Source organism: Entelurus aequoreus, linkage group LG27 (assembly GCF_033978785.1).
Source record: "Entelurus aequoreus isolate RoL-2023_Sb linkage group LG27, RoL_Eaeq_v1.1, whole genome shotgun sequence".
NCBI classification, from domain to species: Eukaryota; Metazoa; Chordata; class Actinopteri; order Syngnathiformes; family Syngnathidae; genus Entelurus; species Entelurus aequoreus.
In genome coordinates, this window is record NC_084757.1 from 25,047,607 (window position 1) to 25,072,268 (window position 24,662).

General features: G+C 37.9%; 1 protein-coding gene across 1 annotated transcript in view; it reads left to right on the forward strand.

Moving 5' to 3' along the window:
• The window catches only part of sema6bb (sema domain, transmembrane domain (TM), and cytoplasmic domain, (semaphorin) 6Bb), a 521,655-nt gene that overhangs the window by 156,146 nt on the left and 340,847 nt on the right, over nt 1–24,662 (forward strand). Inside the window, exon 3 of the mRNA XM_062039291.1 lies at nt 4,525–4,640. Within this exon, the coding sequence (XP_061895275.1) occupies nt 4,564–4,640 (77 nt within the window). The 5' untranslated portion in view covers nt 4,525–4,563. The remainder of the gene's footprint in view (nt 1–4,524; nt 4,641–24,662) is intronic.

Sequence of the window (24,662 nt, forward strand, 5' to 3'; positions counted from 1 at the left end):
TTCTGTGAGGAAAATTTCTAAGGAACATTTCTGATTAAAGCTTCACAAGTACTGTAAGCAATGCGTGTGTTTACTGTTGCTTAGCGAGGCTTCGTCATTGGGCAGCATTGACCTTCAGGTGACTCATAAATTGCCCGGCTGAACCCTTCACCCTTGCACCCCCAGTCCGTCCTTGATCTCACGAGGAACGCGCCATTTAAACTATTAATGTGAGAGTGAGAGGCTGGCCAGTATGGGTGGCGATGGGGTTGGGAGGCGGCCAGTGAGTTTGATATTTTATATGTATAATGGCTTCAATTACGTACATAAAGCCAAGGGCACCACGACCTGAGGCATTTTAGTGAAGACGCTTTGCATTCTGGGTAAACCATGATAGCTCCTGGTTAACGAGAAAAGACAGTAGGTACTGTCGGAGGAGTTTGAGGAAATGGAGGCTGGATGAGGTCTAAGCTGCCCTAGGCTAAAAAAAACCCCCATAGATGATAGAAGGGGAAAAACGGATGGGGTTTTTACGGCTTTTGCAATTTTAAAGGGAAAACAGGGTCAACAATTAAATGTTGAGAAACATAGTTTGAGATGATTGGCACCCCTTCACTTTGTTTCGAGCCTCTCAAATGAGCATTTTTTTTCTTAGGAAATAAGTGAAGAGCTGTTTTTTTTAAAGGTAGAGGCATGTGAGGGAAGGCAAGTGTTCCCAAACAGCAGACTTTTCCAAAGTTTTAGTTTTTTTTTAGCTCTGGCTCCTCCTTGACACCTTTGTTAGGCATGACTGCCACTTGCCAAAAGCTGGGATGCATGAGTATAGACGCATAATCATCAGTTTACATTTTAACCAATACCAGTACCACATTAGTACTTTAAAAACAGTGCCGATGATTGAACGGTGCCCAAACTAGTACTTAAAAAAATGGAAAAACAAAACAATGTTGTTGGGTTTTTTTAATGGACTTTTATGACATTCAAGTTGAACAGACTAGTAATTTAAACATGATAGTGATATAAATCAAATAACTAAGTAATGCATACTCAATCAATCGCAACTGGACTGCTTGGTTTGTCTTGGAAGACGTTTTGCCTCTCATCCGAATAGGCTTCATCAGTTCTTGCTCATAGACTTAGATTGGTCAGATCTAGTCTAGCGGCTGGTGGTGTATAGACGAAAGGTTTGAACTTTAACATGACTCCACATCAGGTTCCTACAGTTGATATAATCACATCGACAGAATCAGCCATTAGGAAAAACAACTGAAGGGGAGCAAATACGGTTGAAAGTGGCAGCAGCTCTTTCTAATGCCAAGCCCCCACCCCTAAACCTATCCTTGGAGGAAAGGAAAGCGGTAACATCACTGGGAAAGGATGAAAACATCACAATCTTGCCAGCTGATAAGGGGAGATGCACAGTAATTCTCAACACAACTGACTACCAAACACACATGAAATACTCAAAAGGGACCCCACAATTGGGTACAAGAGAAGAATCATCGACTACTTACAAACTCTACAAAAGTCAGAAGCCATCAACCGGGCATTGTTGTACCGATTATACCCACAAGAAACCATCCCTGGTATTTATGGCCTTCCAAAAATACACAAAGACTGGGCTCCCCTCAGACCCCTTGTCAGCAGCATTAACTTTGTGAGATACAATATTGCTAAGTATGTGGCCAACATCTTAGCACCTCTGATTGGCAAAATTCCACATCATGTCAACAACTCAATTGACTTTCTAGTGAAGATCGGAGATCTAAAACTAGACAAAAATGAAACTAGTTTCATTCGACATCACCTCCCTGTTCACCTGTATTCCAACCCAGGATGCAGTAGGGACAGTGGGGCAGCGTCTACTAGGGGATCACACCTTACAGGATAGATCCACACTAAACCCAGAACAGATTTGCCTTTTTATGGAACTATGCCTTAACACATAGTAAGAAACCTTTACATGGAGGACATGGAAAAGAGAGCTCTGAGCTCTTTTAAGGGAATAGCCCCAAGTCATTGGTACAGATATGTGGATGACACATGGGTGAAAATTAGAAACCAACAAGTGCAAACCTTCACCGAGCACATGAACTCAGTGAACACAAGCATCAAGTTCACACATGAGGATGTCAAAGACAGTAAGTTGCCTTTTTTGAACTGTGATGTCCACATTGGAGAGAACAGGGGCCCACACATACCGACCAATACCTAATTTTTGACCTACACCACCTACTGGAACACAAACTGGATGTTATCAGAACCCTACAACACAGAGCTGATAATGTTCCGACCAGCCCATAGGCCAAAGAGAAAGAGCAAAGGCATTTAAGGGAAGCCCTCAAAGCCTGTGGTTACCCCAACTGGTCGTTTGTGAAAAGTGCATCCAATTCTAGAAATAACAAGAACAAAGTGGTTGAGGAGGAAAAATGTGACAGACGCTAAAATATTGTCATTCCATATGTGTCAAGTCTATCTGAGAAATATTTAACCAACACAACATCCCAGTACACTTCAAACCAGGCAACACCCTGAGACAGAGACTAGTGCATCCTAAAGACCGGACACCCCACACCCACAAAAACAATTTGGTGTATGCTATCCAGTGTAATGATGAATGCACTGATTCATATATTGGGGAAACAAAACAACCACTAAGCCGACCATACCATGAATTGATTTACGTGGACCCCGACTTAAACAAGTTGAAAAACTTATTCGGGTGTTAACATTTAGTGGTCAATTGAATATGTACTGTACTGTACAATCTACTAATAAAAGCTTCAATCAATCAAAAAAAGACACATAGGACAAACTCTTCAGGCTCCAAGACTCTACCTGCACCCCAAGGACAAACAGCACTCCTTTGAGAACAAACATTGTATAGATTCTGGACAGAGAGGACAAATTGTTCGAAAGAGGAGTGAGGGAAGCCACCTATGTCAAGGTTGAAAAACCATCCCTAAACAGAGGAGGCGGTTCTGCGACACCATCTGTCTCCCACGTACAACACTGTCCTTTCAACCATTCCTAAAAGACTCTGCAATTTAGCCTCCAACAAACACATGAGTTTTTGTAACATTCTGCTCACAGAGAGGACCATAATGCCAGTTGTGCCATTTGTTTACAACTGCAATGCTTACATGGGGGATTCGACTATTTTGGACTGGTAGCAATCGTTCTGCCACACAATACCTCAATGCTAACGAGAAGAAAATACACTTCAACAACTGTCGTTGGCTTTGACAGTAGGATTCAGTGTTTCCCATAAACTGCCAAGATACCTGTGGCGGTGGGGGCGTGGTTATGGGCGTGACTATGGGCGTGGTCACCATGACATCATCGAGTAATTTGCATAATTTACTACAATGATATGCTTTTCTCTAAAAAGGCTCAAAAAATGTATACTTATGAATAACAGTTTTGTTTTAAACGTCCATCCATCCATCCATTTTACAATATAATTACAACACTTTATATACATATTTATATACAGATTTGAACAATAAGTTATTCACTGAAATATATTTATTAATTGTGGTTCTTACAAAAAATATATCTTATAAAAATATAAAAGCTAAAATGTCTCTTAAAGCCCTGCCCCTTTAATTAGTGCATACTAAATAATTTAACTTTAGCCTACTACTACAACCATATTATTTACCAGCAACATAAAGTGAAACAGAGGCAGAGGTGTCCTGCCACAGTCAGTAACAAATAAACAGAAAACAGTAGTGGTCAAATACAAATAAGGCAACAAGAGAAGTATCCTACACTTCTCCTTTGAAAAGTAAATCTGAACAGCCGATATGGGCATCTACATCAACTATATGATTTGCCTAAGTAGCTTGACAGGACACACGCAAAAAAATAAAAATAAAAAATAAAAAAAATAAAATATATATTTTTTAAAAACAAATTTTTTTTTTTTGCGGCCTTAATTATTTCGTGGCGGGCCGCCACAAATAAATGAATGTGTGGGAAACACTGGGATTGCTTGTTTGATTCAAAACAGTTGTTTTTTTCACTACGATAGAGCGAAACCATCCTTGCCCAGGCACACCCTGCTGGTTTTGGAGTATAAATATTTAGGGTTTTGGCACCAGCCGCTAGACTAGATCTGACCAACCAAAATCTATGAGCATGAACTGTATAAAGCCTACTTGGATGAGAGGCGAAACGCCTTCTAAGACAAACCAAGAAGTCCAATTGCGATCGATTGAATGCCCTGAGATTACAATGACCTGGATGAATGAGAACATTCATAGATAAGTAATGCACAATTTCGGGTGTTCCTGAATGCAACCTCGCTCGCCGTAACTGTCATTGGTGAATAATAAGGAAGTGCTGTGTTGTTATTGGTGTGTCTCCTGGCTAACTGTTCTCATGTTAAGATTGGCAATATTTCAAAAAGAGCATCAAACTCTGTGTGCTTTTGTTGGAACGCTACATTACTTACTTAACTACATTTGTTGCAGGTGGCTGAGTCTGAATTGATTCAGCATCGAAATAAGGTATCAATAATTTCTTCTTATTTTGGTTCAGTTGCTGCTGCACTGTGTGCTATTATGGAACCAGGTTTCGATGCTCATCCCTCATCGTCAGGCAGTTAGACCACCTGTCGCTTTCCTCTCAAAGTGTCCCTTCAACTCTTCACTCGGGTGAGTACCGAATCCGATACTTTCTTTGTCTTTTTGGCATTCCCCTGGTCCTACCAAGTTTCAGTACCTGGGTTGCACGTGACCTCACGCCCTCTTTGCACTTCGGCACTTGCCGATCACTCCAGCAGCACTGAGAGCGGACTCAGCGAAACTACTTCTAAGTGATGTTGCAATTTCCAATGCCAACAAAATAATTGCTTCAAAAACACTCCAACATAAGTAAAATAAGGATCCACTTTTCCAAAATATGGCTTTGTTATTGACATGCTACTGATTAGCGATTTTACATGGTGATTTCCACAGTTCCAAATTTGGTAGTTTTAGTTTTTATTCAGTACTTTTTAACTTTAGAAAGTTATATGGTTGAAACCGATAATGATGCCAAAAAACATTAAAAAAAGATGGGAAGTCCTCAAATGCTTATTTTGAAAATGTAATTTTGTTTATAGATTATATACAATCTGTTGTTGTGTTCCCTAATTTGAGTGTACATAAATGAAGGTGTGTGTTGCTGAGTCCGACCTGGACATAATCTGGCTGTACATAAATGCTTATTTTGAAAATGTAATTTTGTTTATAGATTATATACAATCTGTTGTTGTGTTCCCTAATTTGAGTGTACATAAATTAAGGTGTGTGTTGCTGAGCCCGACCTGGACATAATCTGGACTGGACCTTGTTTTAAGAATCCTTTAACAATCTAATTTCATTGACAACCTGGTCTGGTGAAGATAGGGTCCTTTTTTTAAAAATAAAATAAGATAGATAAATAAATAAAAAACATTTTCTTCAATAAAAAAAAGTAAAACAATATAAAAACAATTACATAAAAAATAGTAATTAATGAAAATGTTAGTAGACCGGTGGACTTACCGTATTAACACTTTTTAAGGTGCAACAAACCCCCCCATAACATATACACTACTCTAGAACGCATCAGTATATAAGCAGCACCCACTAAATTTCAGAAGAAAAAAGAAATGTTCCATATATCAGCCGCACCAGCTATAAGCCGCAGATATACATGTTGTGAAATGAGTTATTTACACAGAAACACTTTGTAAATGTTTATTTACATACCTTAATTATTTTTAAACGGGGTCTGTAACACGGCAGTAAAACGGCTGATCAAACAAAACAGAGGTCCCCGTCATGGACCCACTAGCTGCGAAAGCTAGCTCTCCAATCAGCTAAACAGTCTTAGCAACTGTACGGTGACAACGATACAAAAATAATGTAATTGTAAGTTAATAATACTGACACAGACACTCATAAATGTGTTTAGGGCTGCATCAAACGGTTATTTCTGGATCAATTAATCTATCGATTATATTTTTCATTATTGTGTGGATTTAATTTATTTTTGTAACAAATTGTTCTTTAGTCTAGTGGTGCATATTTTTTTAAATTAAGTCCCTAAACATACACTAACAATTTTCTTGTATGTAGAAACTTTAAAGGCCTACTGAAATGATTTTTTTTTTTATTTAAACAGGGATAGCAGATCCATTCTATGTGTCATACTTGATCATTTCGCGATATTGCCATATTTTTGCTGAAAGGATTTAGTAGAGAACATGGACGATAAAGTTCGCAACTTTTGGTCGCTGATAAAAAAAAAGCCTTGCCTATACCGGAAGTAGCGTGACGTCACAGGAGGAAGGATTCCTCACAATTCCCCGTTGTTTACAATGGAGCGAGAGAGATTACCCCATTAATTTGAGCGAGGATGAAAGATTCGTGGATGAGGAACGTTAGAGTGAAGGACTAGAGAGCAGTGCAGGGTGTATCTTTTTTCGCTCTGACCGTAACTTAGGTACAAGGTCTCATTGGATTCCACACTTTCTCCTTTTTCTATTGTGGATCACGGATTTGTATTTTAAACCACCTCGGATACTATATCCTCTTGAAAATGAGAGTCGAGAACGCGAAATGGACATTCACAGTGACTTTTATTTCCACGACAATACATCGGTGACGCACTTTAGCTACGGAGCTAACGTGATAGCATCAGGCTCAAATGCAGATAGAAACTAAATTAAAAAAAAACCCTGACTGGAATGTTAGACAGAAGATCAACAATACTATTAAACCATGAACATGTAAATACACTGTTAATAATTTCCAGCTTGGCGAAGCTTAGCAATGATGTTGCTAACGAGCCATTGAAGCTAGCTTAGCGGCGGCGGGCGTTGTATCTTCGACAACACCCCAGCCGCCATCAGAGTCGGCAAGAAACATATATTTCCCCAAAGTTACGTACGTGACATGCACATAGCGACACGCACGTACGGGCAAGCGATCAAATGTTTGGAAGCCAAAGCTGTACTCACGGTAGCGCGTCTGCTATCCACCTCAAAGTCCTCCTGGTTGTGTTGCTGCAGCCAGCCGCTAATACACCGATCGCACCTTCAACTTTATTTGCAGTCTCCATTGTCCATTAAACAAATTGCAAAAGATTCACCAACACAGATGTCCAGAATACTGTGGAATTGTTCGATGAAAACAGAGCAGTTTGTATGGTGACACATTGGGCCCGAATATTTCCGTTGCCGTCGTGACGTCGCGCGCATACGTCATCATCCAAAAGCGTTTTTAACCGGAAGTTTAGCGGGAAATTTAAAATTGCACTTTATAAGTTAACCCGGCCGTATTGGCATGTGTTGCAATGTTAAGATTTCATCATTGATATATAAACTATCAGACTGCATGGTCGGTAGTAGTGGGTTTCAGTAGGCCTTTAAATGCATGTTGTTTGGTCAGGAATACAAAAGGAAGGGAGATGTGCAGATAACATCACATGTATTCACTGTAAATTGTACTCTGTATTTATGGTGAGAGTTATTGACTATATGTTCCTAAAAAAGGCCCCATAAAAGCGGAGACATCCTGGCTGTATTTGCTGCCAAAGATGTATCAACAAAGTACTGAGCAAAGGGTCTGATTACAAATGTGCATGTGATATTGTATTTTTTCATTTGTAATGTAATTGCAATGGGTTCTCTCCGGGTACTCCGGCTTCCTCCGTCCTCCAAAGACATGCACCTGGGGAAAGGCTGATTGGCAACACTAAATTGGCCCTAGTGTGTGAATGTGAGTGTGAATGTTGTCTGTCTATCTGTGTTGGCCCTGCGATGAGGCAGCTACTTGTTCCGAATGCAGCTGGGATAGGCTCCAGCTGCTCCGTGACCCTGAGAGGGACAAGCGGGAAAAAAATGAATGGATGGATGAATTTGCAAAATGTTAATTTGTCATTATGGGTTATTGTGTGTAGAATTTTGAGGACCATTTTTTTTCAATTCGATTTTTGTATAAGGTTGTAAAATAACAATGTGGAAAAGTGAAGTGCTGTCAATATTAACTGGTGATTGTGTCTTACTGAAGAAAGTATTCTGCAAAAATGGGCAACATATACAGTAACGTATCATCTACAGTAATGCCCAGTGGTACTGTATATATTGTGATTTACAAGGGCCGAGTTGTACTGGTTTCACAACCTGGCAATTAGTGAGAACTCTCAGGGAAAATAAACTTTAATTTTTTAATTTTTTTTTAGCTTGTATGAATAATCCTTGAAATGAGTGTTCTTTAAAGACTAAAGGAATCTAACTGCATTTGATGGTGTGCAGCCAAAGTGCTCTATTTGAACAACCATAAATGAACGCATCTGTTGTTGCAAAACAAAAAAAAACCACATGAGATCAATTAAACGAGTTTGCGTTTCGTGCATCATTGTTTCCATTTGCATTATTGATTTACACACTCTTAATTAAAGCTTCTAAATCTTTCCATGTGGACATTTTTTCGATATAATGAATAGGCCCCAGTATGTCATAATATTAATCAATACATGGGAGGAAATCTGTTTTATATAACTAGTGAATATCAAATTTAAAAAAGAAGGATATTTTATATCCCATAATACTCGAAAAAACGGTTGCTAAAGTTGGTACAGTACAGTCTCACTTGGATGCCTGCAGAAAACTTTCTTCTACAGTACTCATAATATAATATATAGTATGAAGCTTGGTTACAACTAGACAATAACATCATTTGCAATCAACAGCATCTGCAAAGTCAATGCAGAACGATCCACAGCAGGGGTGTCAAACTCATTTTAGATCGGGGGCCACATGGAGAAAAATCTACTCCCAAGTGGGCCGGACTGGTAAAATCACGGCACGATAACTTCAAAATAAAGACCACTTCAGATTGTTGTCTTTGTTTAAAAATAGAACAAGCACATTCTGAAAATGTACAAATCATAATGTTGTTATGGTTGTTTTTTTTCCCACTTACATGTTGCGGTTAATAGTGTCCGGGACGCTCACCTGCTCCTGGGCACTAATCAGAGAGCTACTTATTCCTGTTTTTCGCCACACACTGTCTGGCTGTCTTGTTTGCTTTACGCTTGATGATTCCTTATTTCTTTGCTCACAATTCCTGTGCTAAGGTTTGCCTTAGCTCCCTGTGCGATCGGCACGTGTCTCTTTTGTTTTGTATCTTGTCTTTTGGTATTTTGAATGTTTTATGAGGAATAAATACATTTCCTTACCGGCACCTTGCCTCTGGAGTTCCTGCTGCATCTTGGGAGAACGAGCTGCGCGTGACACCTCGTATCTTTTGGTACTTGACTCATTCTTTTTTTATTTTTTTTATTTTTTTTTTTATGTCCTGTCGAGCTTCTCAGGCAAATCATATAGTTGATGTAGATGCCCATATCGGCTGTTCAGATGTACTTTACAAAAGAGAAGTGTAGGATACTTCTGTTGTTGCCTTATTTGTATTTGACTTTATTAAATGTATTTATATTATCATTTGGTGCAGTCGGGCCGGAGCAGTAGGGGATAGAAAGAGAAAAAAAGGAAGACAGAGGGGGGAATTGTGGGGACAAGAGGGGGATTAGACAGAGAGACAAAAACAACAACAGCAAACACAACAACAACAACAACAATAGAGCAACATCAGCAAATACGACATGTACAAATATGATGGTAAAAGTAATAGCAAATAAGCAGTTAGCGAAAATAAAAAAATAATACTTGACTCATGCTAACGTTTCATGCTAACTTTTGTAGCTCATTTTGCACGTATACACTTAGGAGTTAGACTTTTTGTTATCTGATGCTATCTGGCTAGCGTGCTAACTGTCAGCATTTTAGTTCTGCTTTGACTTCGTCTGCATTCACACTAGGGTTATTAGTATAGTACCGCGATACTAATGACTCATATTCGGTACAATACCGCCTCTGAAAGGTGATCCTGTAACGACTTGGTATCGGATTGATACCCAAATTTGTGATATTATCCAAAACTAGAGAAAGTAAGCAGATATTAACAGTAAATGAACAAGTAGGTTAATAATTCATTTTTTCCCACTTGTCCTTAATAATTTTGACAAAATAATAGAATGGAAAATGACACAATATGTTACTGCATATGTCAGCAGACTAAATTAGGAGTCTTGGTTTGCTTACTTACTAATAAAAGACAAGTTGTCTTGTATGTTCACTATTTTATTTAAGGACAAACTTGCAATAAGAAACATATGTTTAATGTACCCTAAGATTTGTTGTTAAAATAAAGCCAATAATGCAATTTTTTGTGGTCCCCTTTATTTAGAAAAGTACCCAAAAGTATCGTAATAATGTTGGTACCGGTACCAAAATATTGGTATCAGGACAACACTAATTCACACACAACTTCTACCGAAATCGCATTTTCTAGTTATCTCTCAAATTTCTGAAAACTGGCACTGCATCTTGATACTGTTTTGTATGTCACCTCGTGGAAGTTGCTGATGATGAAATTTCGCACCCAAATCAAATCGGATCTATTCTTATTTGTTTATTCATCGTTTATTTTTCTTTCTCTTGTTTTATTTTCAATTCTTTGTCCTAATTATTATGAAATTCTATTTCTCTCGTAAAATGGTGCTGTTTTAACACAGGCTATGAACAAACTATTAGTAACTGCTAAGACATGCATACAGGGTAGAATTGAATAAGCTCTGATTCTTCCTGTGCCTTTTCTGACATTTTGAGCTGAACAAGTGTTACCAGGTAACGTTTTTTATTGTAACTTGCTAATAAGCATGTGGGGGGAAAAACACAACGCTACTATATAGTCAAATCTTTCTCCTCCCTCTCTTCTTATGTAGGACGACCATGATGATGCGAGGCAACCGCTCCGATAATTAGCTGTAGTTTATTAATTATGAATAAGAGCTGCTTCTGCGGGGCGAGCCAGCTAGTGGGCCCACTCGTAGCGCCTCATCAATTAAACAACAGAGTTTCCCAGCCTTTTGATTAGAGATAAAGAGGAAATATTGCGATCAATAGAGACCCGTTAAGAGATGGCTTTGCGGATGAGTAAGGTAAAATAAAAAATATAGACGGGAAGGACTACATTGAGATTACAGACTCTCTGTATTGAAGTTGTCGGATGGTTCCGGATGTGGGCGGTATGAAAGACGAGTGTGCGCGTTGGAGTGTGAACTTTTTATGTGGCATCATCAAAAAGGTGGGAAAGCCTCGCCATCAGTCTCCATCCACCATCATTATGATACCCACGCACATCCCTGATTCTACTGCGCCTTCTTCCTCTTTTTACATCACCACAGTACAGTGGGGCACAAAAGTGTAGTATACAGAATCTGAATCAGAAATACTTTATTAATTTCCCGAGGGGGAAATTAAGATTTTCAGCACAATCCCATTCAAGAGCAGACAAACATTACAGGGAGACAAAACAGGATTGCTGACGGGTCTGCCAACTTCCGGCGCCCCTTACAAAAAAGGTGCTAAACAGGGGAAGCCTGGGCTCTGCAGAGGGGGTCCAGATTGAGGCCAAAAAAGAAAAAAAAAACTTATACCCATAGCACACATAAGCATGTGTGTAAGAGGGAAACATCAAAGAACACAAAGGACATTAGAAGAGCAGAGCTGATGCAACAAGCCATTTCTACATACAGCTACAAAAGTAAAACAAAGACAACAACAAAAAAAACATATACACTGTGGTGGCCTCTCCGGGGTTCCACGCCATCGTCTGCTGGGGTCGGGGGGAGCATGGCCTAAGACAGGAGCGGACCCAACAAAGCAACCAATACATATCCAATTCCACCCTCGGCCGCCCACTAACTCTCGGGCAGTGTCCAGTCTGCATGGATGAGCGGATCCGTCTATGGCGGGGGTCGGCAACCCGCGGCTCTACAGCCGCATCTTTAGCGCCACCCTAGTGGCTCTCTGTTGTCTATCTTTTGTGTTAATATGGTTTCTGTAGGAGGGCAAACATGACACAAACCTCCCTAATTGTTATAAAGCACACTGTTTGTATTAAACATGCTTCACTGATTCGAGTATTTGGCGAGCGCCGTTTTGTCCTACTAATTTTGGCGGTCCTTGAACTCACCGCAGTTTCTTTACATGTATAACTTTCTCTGACTTTCTGGGACGTGTTTTATGCCACTTCTTTTTCCGTCTCATTTTGTCCACCAAACTTTTAACGTTGTGCGTGAATGCACAAAGGTGAGTTTTGTTGATGTTATTGACTTGTGGGGAGTGCTAATCAGACATATTTGGTCAGTGCATGACTGCAAGCTAAACGATGCTAACATGCTATTTAGGCTAGCTATATGTACATATTGCATCATTATGCCTCATTTGTAGGTATATTTGAGCTCATTTAGTTTCATTTAAGTCCTCTTAATTCAATTTATATCTCATGACACACTATCTGTATGTAATATGGCTTTTAATTTTTTACGGCTCCAGACAGATCTGTTTTTGTATTTTTGGTCCAATATGGCTCTTTCAACATTTTGGGTTGCCGACCCCTGGTCTATGGAGACCGAGGTGTCCGATACACACTCATTCGTACGGTCTTCATATCTCAATCAATCAGTGTTTATTTATATAGCCCTAAATCACAAGTGTCTCAAAGGGCTGCACAAGCCACAACGACATCCGCGGTACAGAGCCCACATAAGGGGAAGGAAAAACTCACAACCCCAATGGGACGTCGATGTGAATGGCTATGAGAAACCTTGGAGAGGACCCCATATGTGGGGTGACCCCCAGTGTGTGTATGTTCTCATTATCCAACATTATGTATTATTCTAACTGACCTCTTTTGTAACCCAGTTAGCGAATGAAGTGTACTTTTGTCATTTTTTAACCATATTTCTACACAATAACTTTGATATGGTAACACTAGCGAGCAGTAAAGAGTATGAAGTGATTTTAGGTATAGTACGTATTTTGCTTTATTCATTATATAAATATTTCTTGCCACTTTATGTGGTATATTCGTATATGCAATTTCCATTACATTTTATGATCTATTATTACACATACAAATTAGATGTACAGTATATTTGGTGCGCCGTGTAGTTCGGAAAATAGATAGATAGATAGATATCAATCAATCAATCAATGTTTATTTATATAGCCCTAAATCACAAGTGTCTCAAAGGGCTGCACAAGCCACAACGACATCCTCGGTTCAGAGCCCACATAAGGGCAAGGAAAAACTCACAACCCAGTGGGATGTCAATATGAATGACTATGAGAAACCTTGGAGAGGACCGCAGATGTGGGTGACCCCCCCCCCCCCCCCCCCCCTCTAGGGGAGACCGGATGCAATGGACGTCGAGTGGGTCTGACATAATATTGTGAAAGTCCAGTCTATAGTAGATCTAACATAATAGTGAGAGTCCAGTCCATAGTGGGGCCAGCAGGAGACCATCTCGAGCGGAGACGGGTCAGCAGCTTATCCATGGCCACCGGACCTGTGTCTGTCTCTATCTCAACAAACTTTTTTTTTTTCAAATCACAGAATATCTTACTTAGGGACGATTACGTGGATATACTTTAGAATAGTTATACGGCGCATAGTCATTTTGATAGTAGGCTATTATAGCTAATATAGACACTTACATCATGTGTTGCCTTCATTATAAGACTTATACATACAGCTTTTCATTTTTCGCGGCTCCAGACAGATTTGGTTTTTGTATTTTTGGTCCAATATGGCTCTTCCAGCGTTTTGGGTTGCCGACCCCTGACCTAAGTAATTGCTCCAAATTTTACTACTAAAAAAACTCCCTTAAGCACTATCTGCTGAATCTGGTAGGGAATGACTTAATTGGCCCCTCATGCACAATCACCACTTTGTGTCTCCTTTCGGAACTGTTTATTCTTTCATTGGTGCTCGTGGTGCTGCGGTTGAAATTGGACAGCACAGCAACATCCGCCTTTGAGCTGAAGGCCAAGCTGCTGCCAGCCAAGGATTACACGCCTGCAGAGAAACCACACCAAACTGCCTTGGAACTTATGAGCTTGTGGTTTGGTCTCGGACATGTCGCCCCATAGTACTCGTACTAGTACTAGTATTAGAAGCTAGTATGATAATAGGTAGTGGTAGATAGTAGTAGCTATAAGTGTTGTCCCGATACCAATATTTTTGGTATCGTACTTTTCGATACTTTTCCTAATAAAGGGGACCACAAAAAGTTGCATTATTGGCGTTATCTTACGGTACATTAAACATATATTTCGTATTGCTAGTTTGTTTTTAAATAAAATAGTGAACATACAAGACAACTTGTCTTTTAGTAGTAAGTAAACAAACAAAGGCTCCTAATTTAGTCTGCTGACATATGCAGTAACATCCATCCATCCATATAACTTATTGTGTCATTTTCCATTCTATTATTTTGTCCAAATTATTAAGGACAAGCGGTAGAAAATGAATTATTAATCTACTTGTTCATTTACTGTTAATAAATTTAGAGTACCACTGATAGTCACACACACATTAGGTGTGGTGAAATTACCCTCTGCATTTGAGCCATCCCCTTGTTCCACCCCCTGGGAGGTGAGGGGAGCAGTGAGCAGCAGCGGTGGTCACGCTCGAGAATCATTTTGGTGATTTAACCCCCAATTCCAACCCTTGATGCTGAGTGTCAGGGAGGTAATGGGTCCCATTTTTATAGTCTTTGGTATGACTCGGCCGGGGTTTCAACTCACGACCTACCAATCTCAGGGCGGACACTTTAACCACTAGGCCATCTAAGCAATATCTGCCTAATTTCTCTTAACTTTTTCTATCTGCACTTCTATTAAAATGTAATAATCACTTATTCTTCTGTTGTTGGATACTTTACATTACTTTTGGATGATACCACAAATTTAGGTATCAATCCGATACCAAGTCGTTACAGGATCATACGTTGGTCATATTGGAAAGTCCTCGTGTCCAGGGACATATTTCCTGAGTTTATAAACATAATGTATATTTAAAAAAAGGAAAAAAGATTTTGTGACGATGAAAAATATAGATGTAATCATAGTAGCATCGACTAAATATGCTTTGTACTTGGTATCATTACAGTGGATGTCAGGTGTAGCTCCACCCATGGGGTTTGTTTACATTGTGACGGCGGTGAGCTACGGTGTGTAGTGAAGCATGTTTAGCTATTCCTCGTCCTGCAGGGATGATACTTGTAAGAAACTTACTTTGTCGCCATGGAGGCGAGGATTAGTGATTTAGAAGTAGCTAAAACACTGCCGACCCGGGCCTGGACTTTTCACACTTTCTCTTAAAGCACCTCTTCCTGAGGGCGTTTCAGTGTTATAACTTCACCTTTATCGTTATAGTACCGAATATGATTAATTAGTATCGCGGTACTATACTAACACTGGTATACCGTACAAACCTAGTAGCTAGTAGTAGTCGTCTTGAAGTTCAAGCCAAGTGTGCAATCAATCTAAACTGGTACTGTTGAACGATCAAATCTGATTCCAGGCATGGACCGTATTTACATAACATGCTAAAACATGTTAACAGTATACAGGAGCTCCTTGGTCGATGTACATGAGATTATACAACAGGAAGTGCTTAATGGTGCCTCTAATGCGTGCACCCGTCTGCCCCGAATACCATCTGTATCCTTGATGAGGGTAGTGACATTTTTGAGCGACTTGGTTGGTTGGTTGAAGTTTTTTTTTTTTAGCTTTCATACAGTTTCAATATGATGCATCACATGGTTTTCATTTCTCTTTACAACATGTCCAAAAAAAGAGAAGGAAGAAGCAAAGCTTATTTTTAATCCTACCCCCTTTCCACTTCTTATGAATTACAGTATTAACACAAATTTTCACTTCTTGTTTTCAATTTGTAACACGGTCTACATCAATATTTTCTAAATAAAACAGTTATCTTGGTGAATAGTTAAGTCAGTTATCATTCACTTAATGAGATAAATGTCTTATTTTCAATATATTGAAGACGTTTATCATAGTTATTTTTCTTTGTACTTAAACACTTATAGTTTGAACAGCCTCTTAAAGTGGATCTGATTTGTACATTGACTTCTTTGCTTTAACCCTTGTGTAATGTTCATATTGTTGTTACTCAGCCAGCATTTGTGGGTCTCTTGGAGCCGTTGCATTTTGCGGCTTTTAATGCCTCACAATCAAACACTTTTATGTTCAAATACTGAAGAGATGTTTACCTTATCCCAATAAACATCTGTTCAGTATTTTAACATAAAAGTGTTTGATTGTGAGGCATTAAAAGCCACAAAATGCAACGGGTCCATCAGACCCAAAATGCTGACTGAGTAACAACAATATGAACGCTGCATGGAAAATTTATCTGCCAGTTTCTGCATCCCACAAGGATTCTTTTGTGTTTCTGCACCTGCGGTTCCCACACAAGGTTGCAACATTGTTTGTCAACACTGTCTGCTCTCATTTTCTCGCACATTTGACCCTCTGATGTTCTGTGTACCTACACTCTGTCCTCCTCCTGTCTAGGCCTGCTGTGTTGTGTTTGTGTGTGTGTGTGGTACACAGAACATCAATTTCCACACTTCTATTAGGTTCAGTGGACCCGTACATCTTATATGTAATAGAAATGTGTAGGGGGGGTGTATGGTGTGTGGTCATTAAATATGTATTCTGATATATGTTCTTCACAGAAAATGAGCCAAAGTCAGTGAGTCTCAGTTTGAAAAATTAATTAATTGTATCATTTTTCTTTTAATAAAAAATGAAAACGGGTCCCACAGACCGTACACCACACATACTAAAGGTCTTAAGTGTTGTACATGCATGCAAATGTTTTAAGTTCCATTTTTCTCTAAGGTTATATTTATCCTCTTTGGTTGAGAAGAATTGTTGTACATTTTTGGGTAGCAGGTTATAGTTTACTTTGTACATCATTTTAGCTGTTTGCAAATGCACCAAGTCATTGAATTTCAATATTTTTGATTAAAATAAAAGTGTGTGTATGTTCTCTATATCCAACATTATGTATTATTCTAACTGACCTCTTTTGTAACCCAGTTAGCGAGTGAAGTGTACTTTTCTCATTTTTTAACCATATTTCTACACAATAACTTTGATATGGTAACACTAGCGAGCAGTACAGAGTATGAAGTGATTTTAGGTATAGTACGTATTTTGCTTTATTCATTATATAAATATTTCTTGCCACTTTATGTGGTATATTCGTATATGCAATTTCCATTAAATTTTATGATCTATTATTACACATACAAATTAGATGTACAGTATATTTGGTGCGCCGTGTAGTTCGGAAAATAGATAGATAGATAGATATCAATCAATCAATCAATGTTTATTTATATAGCCCTAAATCACAAGTGTCTCAAAGGGCTGCACAAGCCACAACGACATCCTCGGTTCAGAGCCCACATAAGGGCAAGGAAAAACTCACAACCCAGTGGGATGTCAATATGAATGACTATGAGAAACCTTGGAGAGGACCGCAGATGTGGGTGACCCCCCCCCCCCCCCCCCCCCCCCCACCACCTCTCTAGGGGAGACCGGATGCAATGGACGTCGAGTGGGTCTAGCATAATATTGTGAAAGTCCTGTCCATAGTGGATCTAACATATATATATATACAGTATATATATATATACAGTATATATATATACACATATATGTGTGTGTGTATATATATATATATATATGTGTGTATATATATATATATATATATATATATATATATATATATATATATATATATATATATATATATATATATATATATATATATATATATATATATATATATATATATATAGTCACACCCACTAAATTTTAGGGGGGAAAATAATATTCTGTATATTAGCCGCATCAGTCTATGAACCGCAGATATATATATATATAAGTTGCAAAATGAGTTATTTACACAGAAATATTTTGTAAACGTTTTTTTGCATACCTTAATTGTTTCCAAGCGGGGCCTGTAACACGGCAGTAAAACTGCTGCTCTAACAAAACCGAAGGCATCGTCATGGGCCCACCAGCTGCGGAAGCTAGCTCTCCAAACAGATAAACAGACTGGATAAGTCCACGGTGACATTTTTACTGAGGAATTTGTGAAACTGAAACAATACAAAAAAATGGCATTGTAATGTAATAATACTAACACAGACACTTGTGAACATGTTTGCATATTTGCTAATGCTAAGGACGCAAGCTTCATTGCATTACAATAGCACGTACAATTATGCATGAAAACACAACTACAGCTATCACACATGATATTTTGTAAAACTTACAAACGTTGCGTGGAGTGATTAATGGAGAATTCATACGAGTAGAAACGCCATGGATGGCTAGAAGACTGAAAAATACTTTTTACTTCCGGTTGAAAGGACTAAATGGAAGGACACTGCAGCACCTGCAGTGAGTGAACTCCTCCAAAAGACGGTGCCATAGCGCAAACAATAACACACCTTATCAGTGTGGTTGCTTGTCTTTTTTTGGATATATTGCATAATGGCCGTCAGCAAAGAAAAATTAATAAATTAGCCACACTTTTTTACAAGCCGCAGTATTCAAAACATAGGAATATAGTCCGGAATTTGCTGTATTTTGTCAGGATGTAACGATATAAAAAAAAAAATCACGGTATGATTTTATCATGGTATTAAGGCGACAATACGATATTATTGTGGTATATTTAAAACAGACAGAAAATAAAAATTATAAAAAAATCTTATAATGTGTAAAGTGAAGTGGATAAACACTCAAACATAATGCTAAAATATTCTAATGGTATTTATTACTACAAACTTGTATTTTTAAGTGCAAAGAATAGTGCAGGAACCTCAACTGTTTCAAACAAATATTAAAACAACCTTACAGTTAAGTATCTTTAAAGCAGGGGTCCCCAAACTTTTTGACTGGGGGCCGCATTGGGTTAAAACAATTTGGCCGGGGGCAGGGCTGTATATATATATATATATATATATATATATATATATATATATATATATATATATATATATATATATATATATATATACACACACACACACACACACACACACACACACACACACACACACACACACACACACACACACACACACACACACACACACACACACACACACACACACACACACACACATACATACATACAGTATATTGCACACTTTCCGCGCGCGATGATGTCACGTTATCGATGAGAAAATGCATTTTTAGACAATATGATTTGCCTGAGCGGCTAGGAGACACCGTGAGTAGCAAGCGGTACAAAGTAAATAAGAAAAAATAATAATATTTAAAAAAAATAAAAATGTTATTTTTTATTTATTTTTTTAATATTTGGGACTTCCCGCGGGCCTGATTTTGGATGCTGGCGGGCCGGATTCGACCCACGGGCCGTAGTTTGGGGACCCCTGCTTTAAAGTGACCATGTGAACATCCAGTGTAAAACAATAATGATCACTTTAGTGTCTTTCAACTTTTACCTTCGCAGGAGCAGTGTACTCCTCAGTGGACATGTACATCTGTTTGGAAATATGCTGTTCCTCAGAAAAGTTAATTAACAATTTCAATTGTAATAATGTAAATACCTCACAAACTGATGCTTGGCTGGCTTCAAGTATCTTGTGATGAGGTTGTGATTTGTCCAGGGTGAACGCTGAGTGCAGCTGGCTCCAGCCTTCCGTGACATCGAGAGACAAGCGGTGAAAACATTGATGGATGCATTGAAGATTTATCAAGTAGTTTCCTCATACTTCCCACGGTGTGATTTTTTTTTTGGTGGTGATTTCCCTCCGTGCGGTGCCATGTGAGCGGCTGGCTCAGTGTCGCCTTGGTACATCAAACATATTTTTCTTATTGCAATCAAAGAACAAGTTTGGGCTTAAATAAAATAGTGAACATACAAGACAACTTGTCTTTTAGTAGTAAGTAAACAAACACAATTATTTTGGCTGCTGACATATGCAGTAACATATTGTGTCATTTCTCATTCTATTATTTTGTCAAAATTGTGAGGGACAAGCGGTAGAAAATGGATTATTAATCTACTTGTTGATTGAGACACTTGTGATTTAGGGCTATATAAATAAACATTGATTGATTGATTGATTGATTTAGTTTTAATATCTGCTTACTTTCTCTTTTAACGTGTTCTATCTACACTTCTGTTAAAATGTAATAATCACTTATTCTGCTGTTGTTTGATACTTTACATTAGTTTTGGATGATACCACAAATTTGGGTATCAATGCGATTCCAAGTAACTACAGGATCATACATTGGTCATAAAGTTTGGACACACCTTCTAATTCAATGCGTTGTCTTTAGTTCCATGACTATTCACATTGTAGATTGTCACTGAAGGCATCAAAACTATGAATGTTATGTACATAACAAAAAAAGGTGAAATAACTGACATGTTTTATATTCTAGTTTCTTCAAAATAGCCACCCTTTGCTCTGATTACTGCTTTGCACACTCTTGGCATTCTCTCGATGAGCTTCAAGCACACCTGTGAAGTGAAAACCATTTCATGTGACGACATCTTGAAGCTCATGGAGAGAATGCCAAGAGTGTGTAAAACAGTAATCAGAGCAAAGGGTGGCTATTTTGAAGAAACTAGAATACAGAACATGTTTTCAGTTATTTCACCTTTTTTTGTTAAGTACATAACTCCACATGTGTTCATTCATAGTTTTGATGCCTTCAGTGACAATCTACTATGTATATCAGGGGTCCCCAAACTACGGCCCCCCAGCGTCCAAAATCCGACCCGCGGAAAAAATAAATAAATAAATAAAATAAATTTTTATTTTATTTATTTATTTTATTTTTTTTGTATTATAATTTTTTTTAAAATTTGTCCTTACTAGTCCATTTTGTACCGTCTCCTAGCCACTCAGACAAATCATATTGTCTAAAAATGCATCTTACCATCGATAACGTGACATGCAGCAAGTGCGCTCTTTAGGTCAATTAGTGCGTGAGGAATATATATGTATGAATACACACACATATATATATATATATATATATATATATATATATATATATATATATATATATATATATATATATATATATATATATATATATATATATATATATATATATATGTATGTATATATATATGTATGTATATATATATGTATGTATATATATATGTATATATATATATGTATATATATATATATATATATGTATGTATATATATATGTATATATATATATGTATATATATATATGTATATATATATATGTATATGTATATATATATATATATATATATATATATATATATATATATATATATATGTATATATATACATATATATATATATATATATATATATATATGTATATATATATGTATATATATATATGTATATGTATATATATATATATATATATATGTATATGTATATATATATATGTATATATATACATATATATATATATATATATATATATATATATATATGTATATATATACATATATATATATATATATATATATATATATATATATATGTGTATATATATATATATATATATATATATATAGCGCGGCCCCCAGCCAAATAAGTTTTACCCCAATGCGGCCCCGGAGTCAAAAAGTTTGGGGACCCCTGATGTATATAGTCATGGAAATAAAGAAAAACACATTGAATTAGAAGGTGTGTCCAAAATGTTGGCCTGTACTATATATAAACATAATATATATATATATATATATATATATATATATATAAAAAAAAAGGAAAATAGATTTTGTGACGATAAGAAATATCAATGTAATCATTGTGGTATCGACTAGATACGCTCTTGTACTTGGTATCATTACAGAGGATGTTAGGTGTAGATCCACCCATGGAATTTGTTTACATTGAGAAGTGCTGGCTTGCTGTTAGCGATGACTTATTATATCCTCCTATGGTGTGTAGTGAAGCATGTTTAGCTATTCCTCGTCCTGCAGGGATGATACTTGTAAGAAATTTACTTTTTTTTGTCGGCGGGAATCATTAAAAAGTAGTCAAAACACTGCCGACTGCGAATGGACGCTAGCCGCTGGCTAGATAGCCAAGTTTTAAAGCACCGCTTGCTGAGCGGCGTTTCCGTGTTATAGCTTCACCTTTATCGTTAGTTTTTTAGCCAAAATGCGTCTAATCTCTTTTTTTCGGTCTACACACCGTGTCTGCTTGTAAGTACTTCGTGCGTGTGCGTTGCCGAACATGCTCCTCTGCTCTTAAAACTAGCAATGTCACGAATTTATAAAAAAAAAAAAAGGGAACCGGTATTTTTCAGAGGCGGTGTAGTACCGTTTTGAATTTATTAGTACCGCGGCACTTTATTATTATACTGTAGAACCCTAATCACGAGGAACGCTGTAGTAAGATTATATTTGTGTACTTGGATGTCCCTTAATTGTCTGATAGTGCTTTAGGACGCATCACAAGCCTGTAGTGATGGTTGTTACTTAGATATAAAAAAAAACACCTCCAGAATCTGGATAAATACAGTCGTGGTCAAAAGTTGACATCCACTTGTAAAGAACATAATGTCATGGCTGTCTTGAGTTTCCAATCATTTCTACAACTCTTATTTTTTTGTGATAGAGTGATTGGAGCACATACTTGTTTGTCACAAAAAACATTCATGAAGTTTGGTTCTTTTATGAATTTATTATGGGTCTACTGAAAATGTGACCAAACCTGCTGGGTCAAAAGTATACATACAGCAATGTTAATATTTGGTTACATGTCCCTTGGCAAGTTTCACTGCAATAAGGCGCTTTTGGTAGCCATCCACAAGCTTCTGGTTGACATTTTGACCACTTTTTTGGACAAAATTGGTGCAGTTCAGCTAAATTTGTTGGTTTTCTGACATGGACTTGGCTCTTCAACATTGTCCACTTTGGGAAGGCCATTCTAAAACCTTAGTTCTAGCCTGATTTAGCCATTCCTTTACCACTTTTGACGTGTGTTGGGGGTCATTGTCCTGTTGGAACACCCAACTGCGCCCAAGACCCAACCTCCAAGCTGATGGTTTTAGGTTGTCCTGAAGAATTTGGAGGTAATCCTCCTTTTTCATTGTCCCATTCACTCTCTGTGAAGCACCAGTTCCATTGGCAACAAAACAGGCCCAGAGCTAAATATTACCACCACCATGCTTGACGGTAGGTAGGCATGGTGTTCCTGTATGTAAACTTTTGACCACGACTGTATGTATTCATGTGTTGTTGTTATACAGTGTATACACAATGATGGTGAGAATCAAAGCTTTTCTTAGTCTACTTTACTCTACCTTAGCTCAGGGTACATTTACCACACACTTGGAGATAAAACAATACTTGCTTTTTTATGTTGTCCTGTTGAATGACAATACTGTCTTTATGTTAATGCTGCAAGGTGACATAACGACAAAGTGCTTCAACGCTGTGCGCTTTTAGACCCCTCTCAACGGATGCCTTCATCGAAGCGAATTGCCTTGCCTTGTAAATTGTATCCACACTTTGTTCCCAAACAACACAAATAAGGCTGTGGGGATAAAAAAGGTTGCCAATGATTTTTGCTGCTCGCAGAACACATTGTTTAATGGCCTCTCCAAGCGCTCCCTGTAGCAACAATAACATGTGATCAATGGGGGAACAAAAGGAAATAAACTGTGGGGTTTTTTTGGCCTATTTTGAGGCTTTTTGAGTTTTTACTAACCAAAATAGAAGCTTGCTACTTGCTCGACGAACACAATTTTTACAAACATGCTTTATCAGTATTATGTAGTATCATGCTTTAAACCCTGCTCCGAAAAGCTGTGGACTTCAAAACATGCTCATTGTTGCCTAAATTCCTCTTTTTGAGACACATTGATTTATTCATTTTAGTTTTGGAGGTTAAAGTGTTTTATATATTATGCTCCTGAGCAGTGATGGGTTAGTTACTGAAAACCAGTAACTAGTTACAGTTACTAGTTACTTTATTTAAAAAGTAAGTCATTTACTAACTCAGTTACTTATACCAAAAAGTAATGCGTTACTGTGAAATGTAACTATTTAGTTACTTTTTCTTTTCTTCTTTTTTCTTTAAAAGCTCCCATTAATGCCCTTTAAAGGCCTACTGAAACCCACTACTACCGACCACGCAGTCTGATAGTTTATATATCAATGATGAAATCTTAACATTGCAACACATGCCAATACGGCCGGGTTAACTTATAAAGTGCAATTTTAAATTTCCCGCTAAACTTCCGGTTGAAAACGTCTATGTATGATGACGTATGCGCGTGACGTCAATCGTTGGAACGGAAGTATGCGGACACATGGAATCCTATACAAAAAACTCTGTTTTCATCTCAAAATTCCACAGTATTCTGGACATCTGTGTTGGTGAATCTTTTGCAATTTGTTTAATGAACAATGAAGACTGCAAAGAAGAAAGTTGTAGGTGGGATCGGTGTATTAGCGGCAAACTACAGCAACACAACCAGGAGGACTTTGAGGTGGATAGCAGACGCGCTAGCCGCCAAACTCACCTTAACTTCCTCCGTCTCCGGGCCGCCGACCGCATCTGTGATCGGGTGAAGTCCTTCGTCGCACCATCGATCGCTGGAACGCAGGTGAGCACGGGTGTTGATGAGCAGATGGGGGCTGGCTGGCGTAGGTGGATAGCTAATGTTTTTAGCATAGCTCTGTGAGGTCCGGTTGCTAAGTT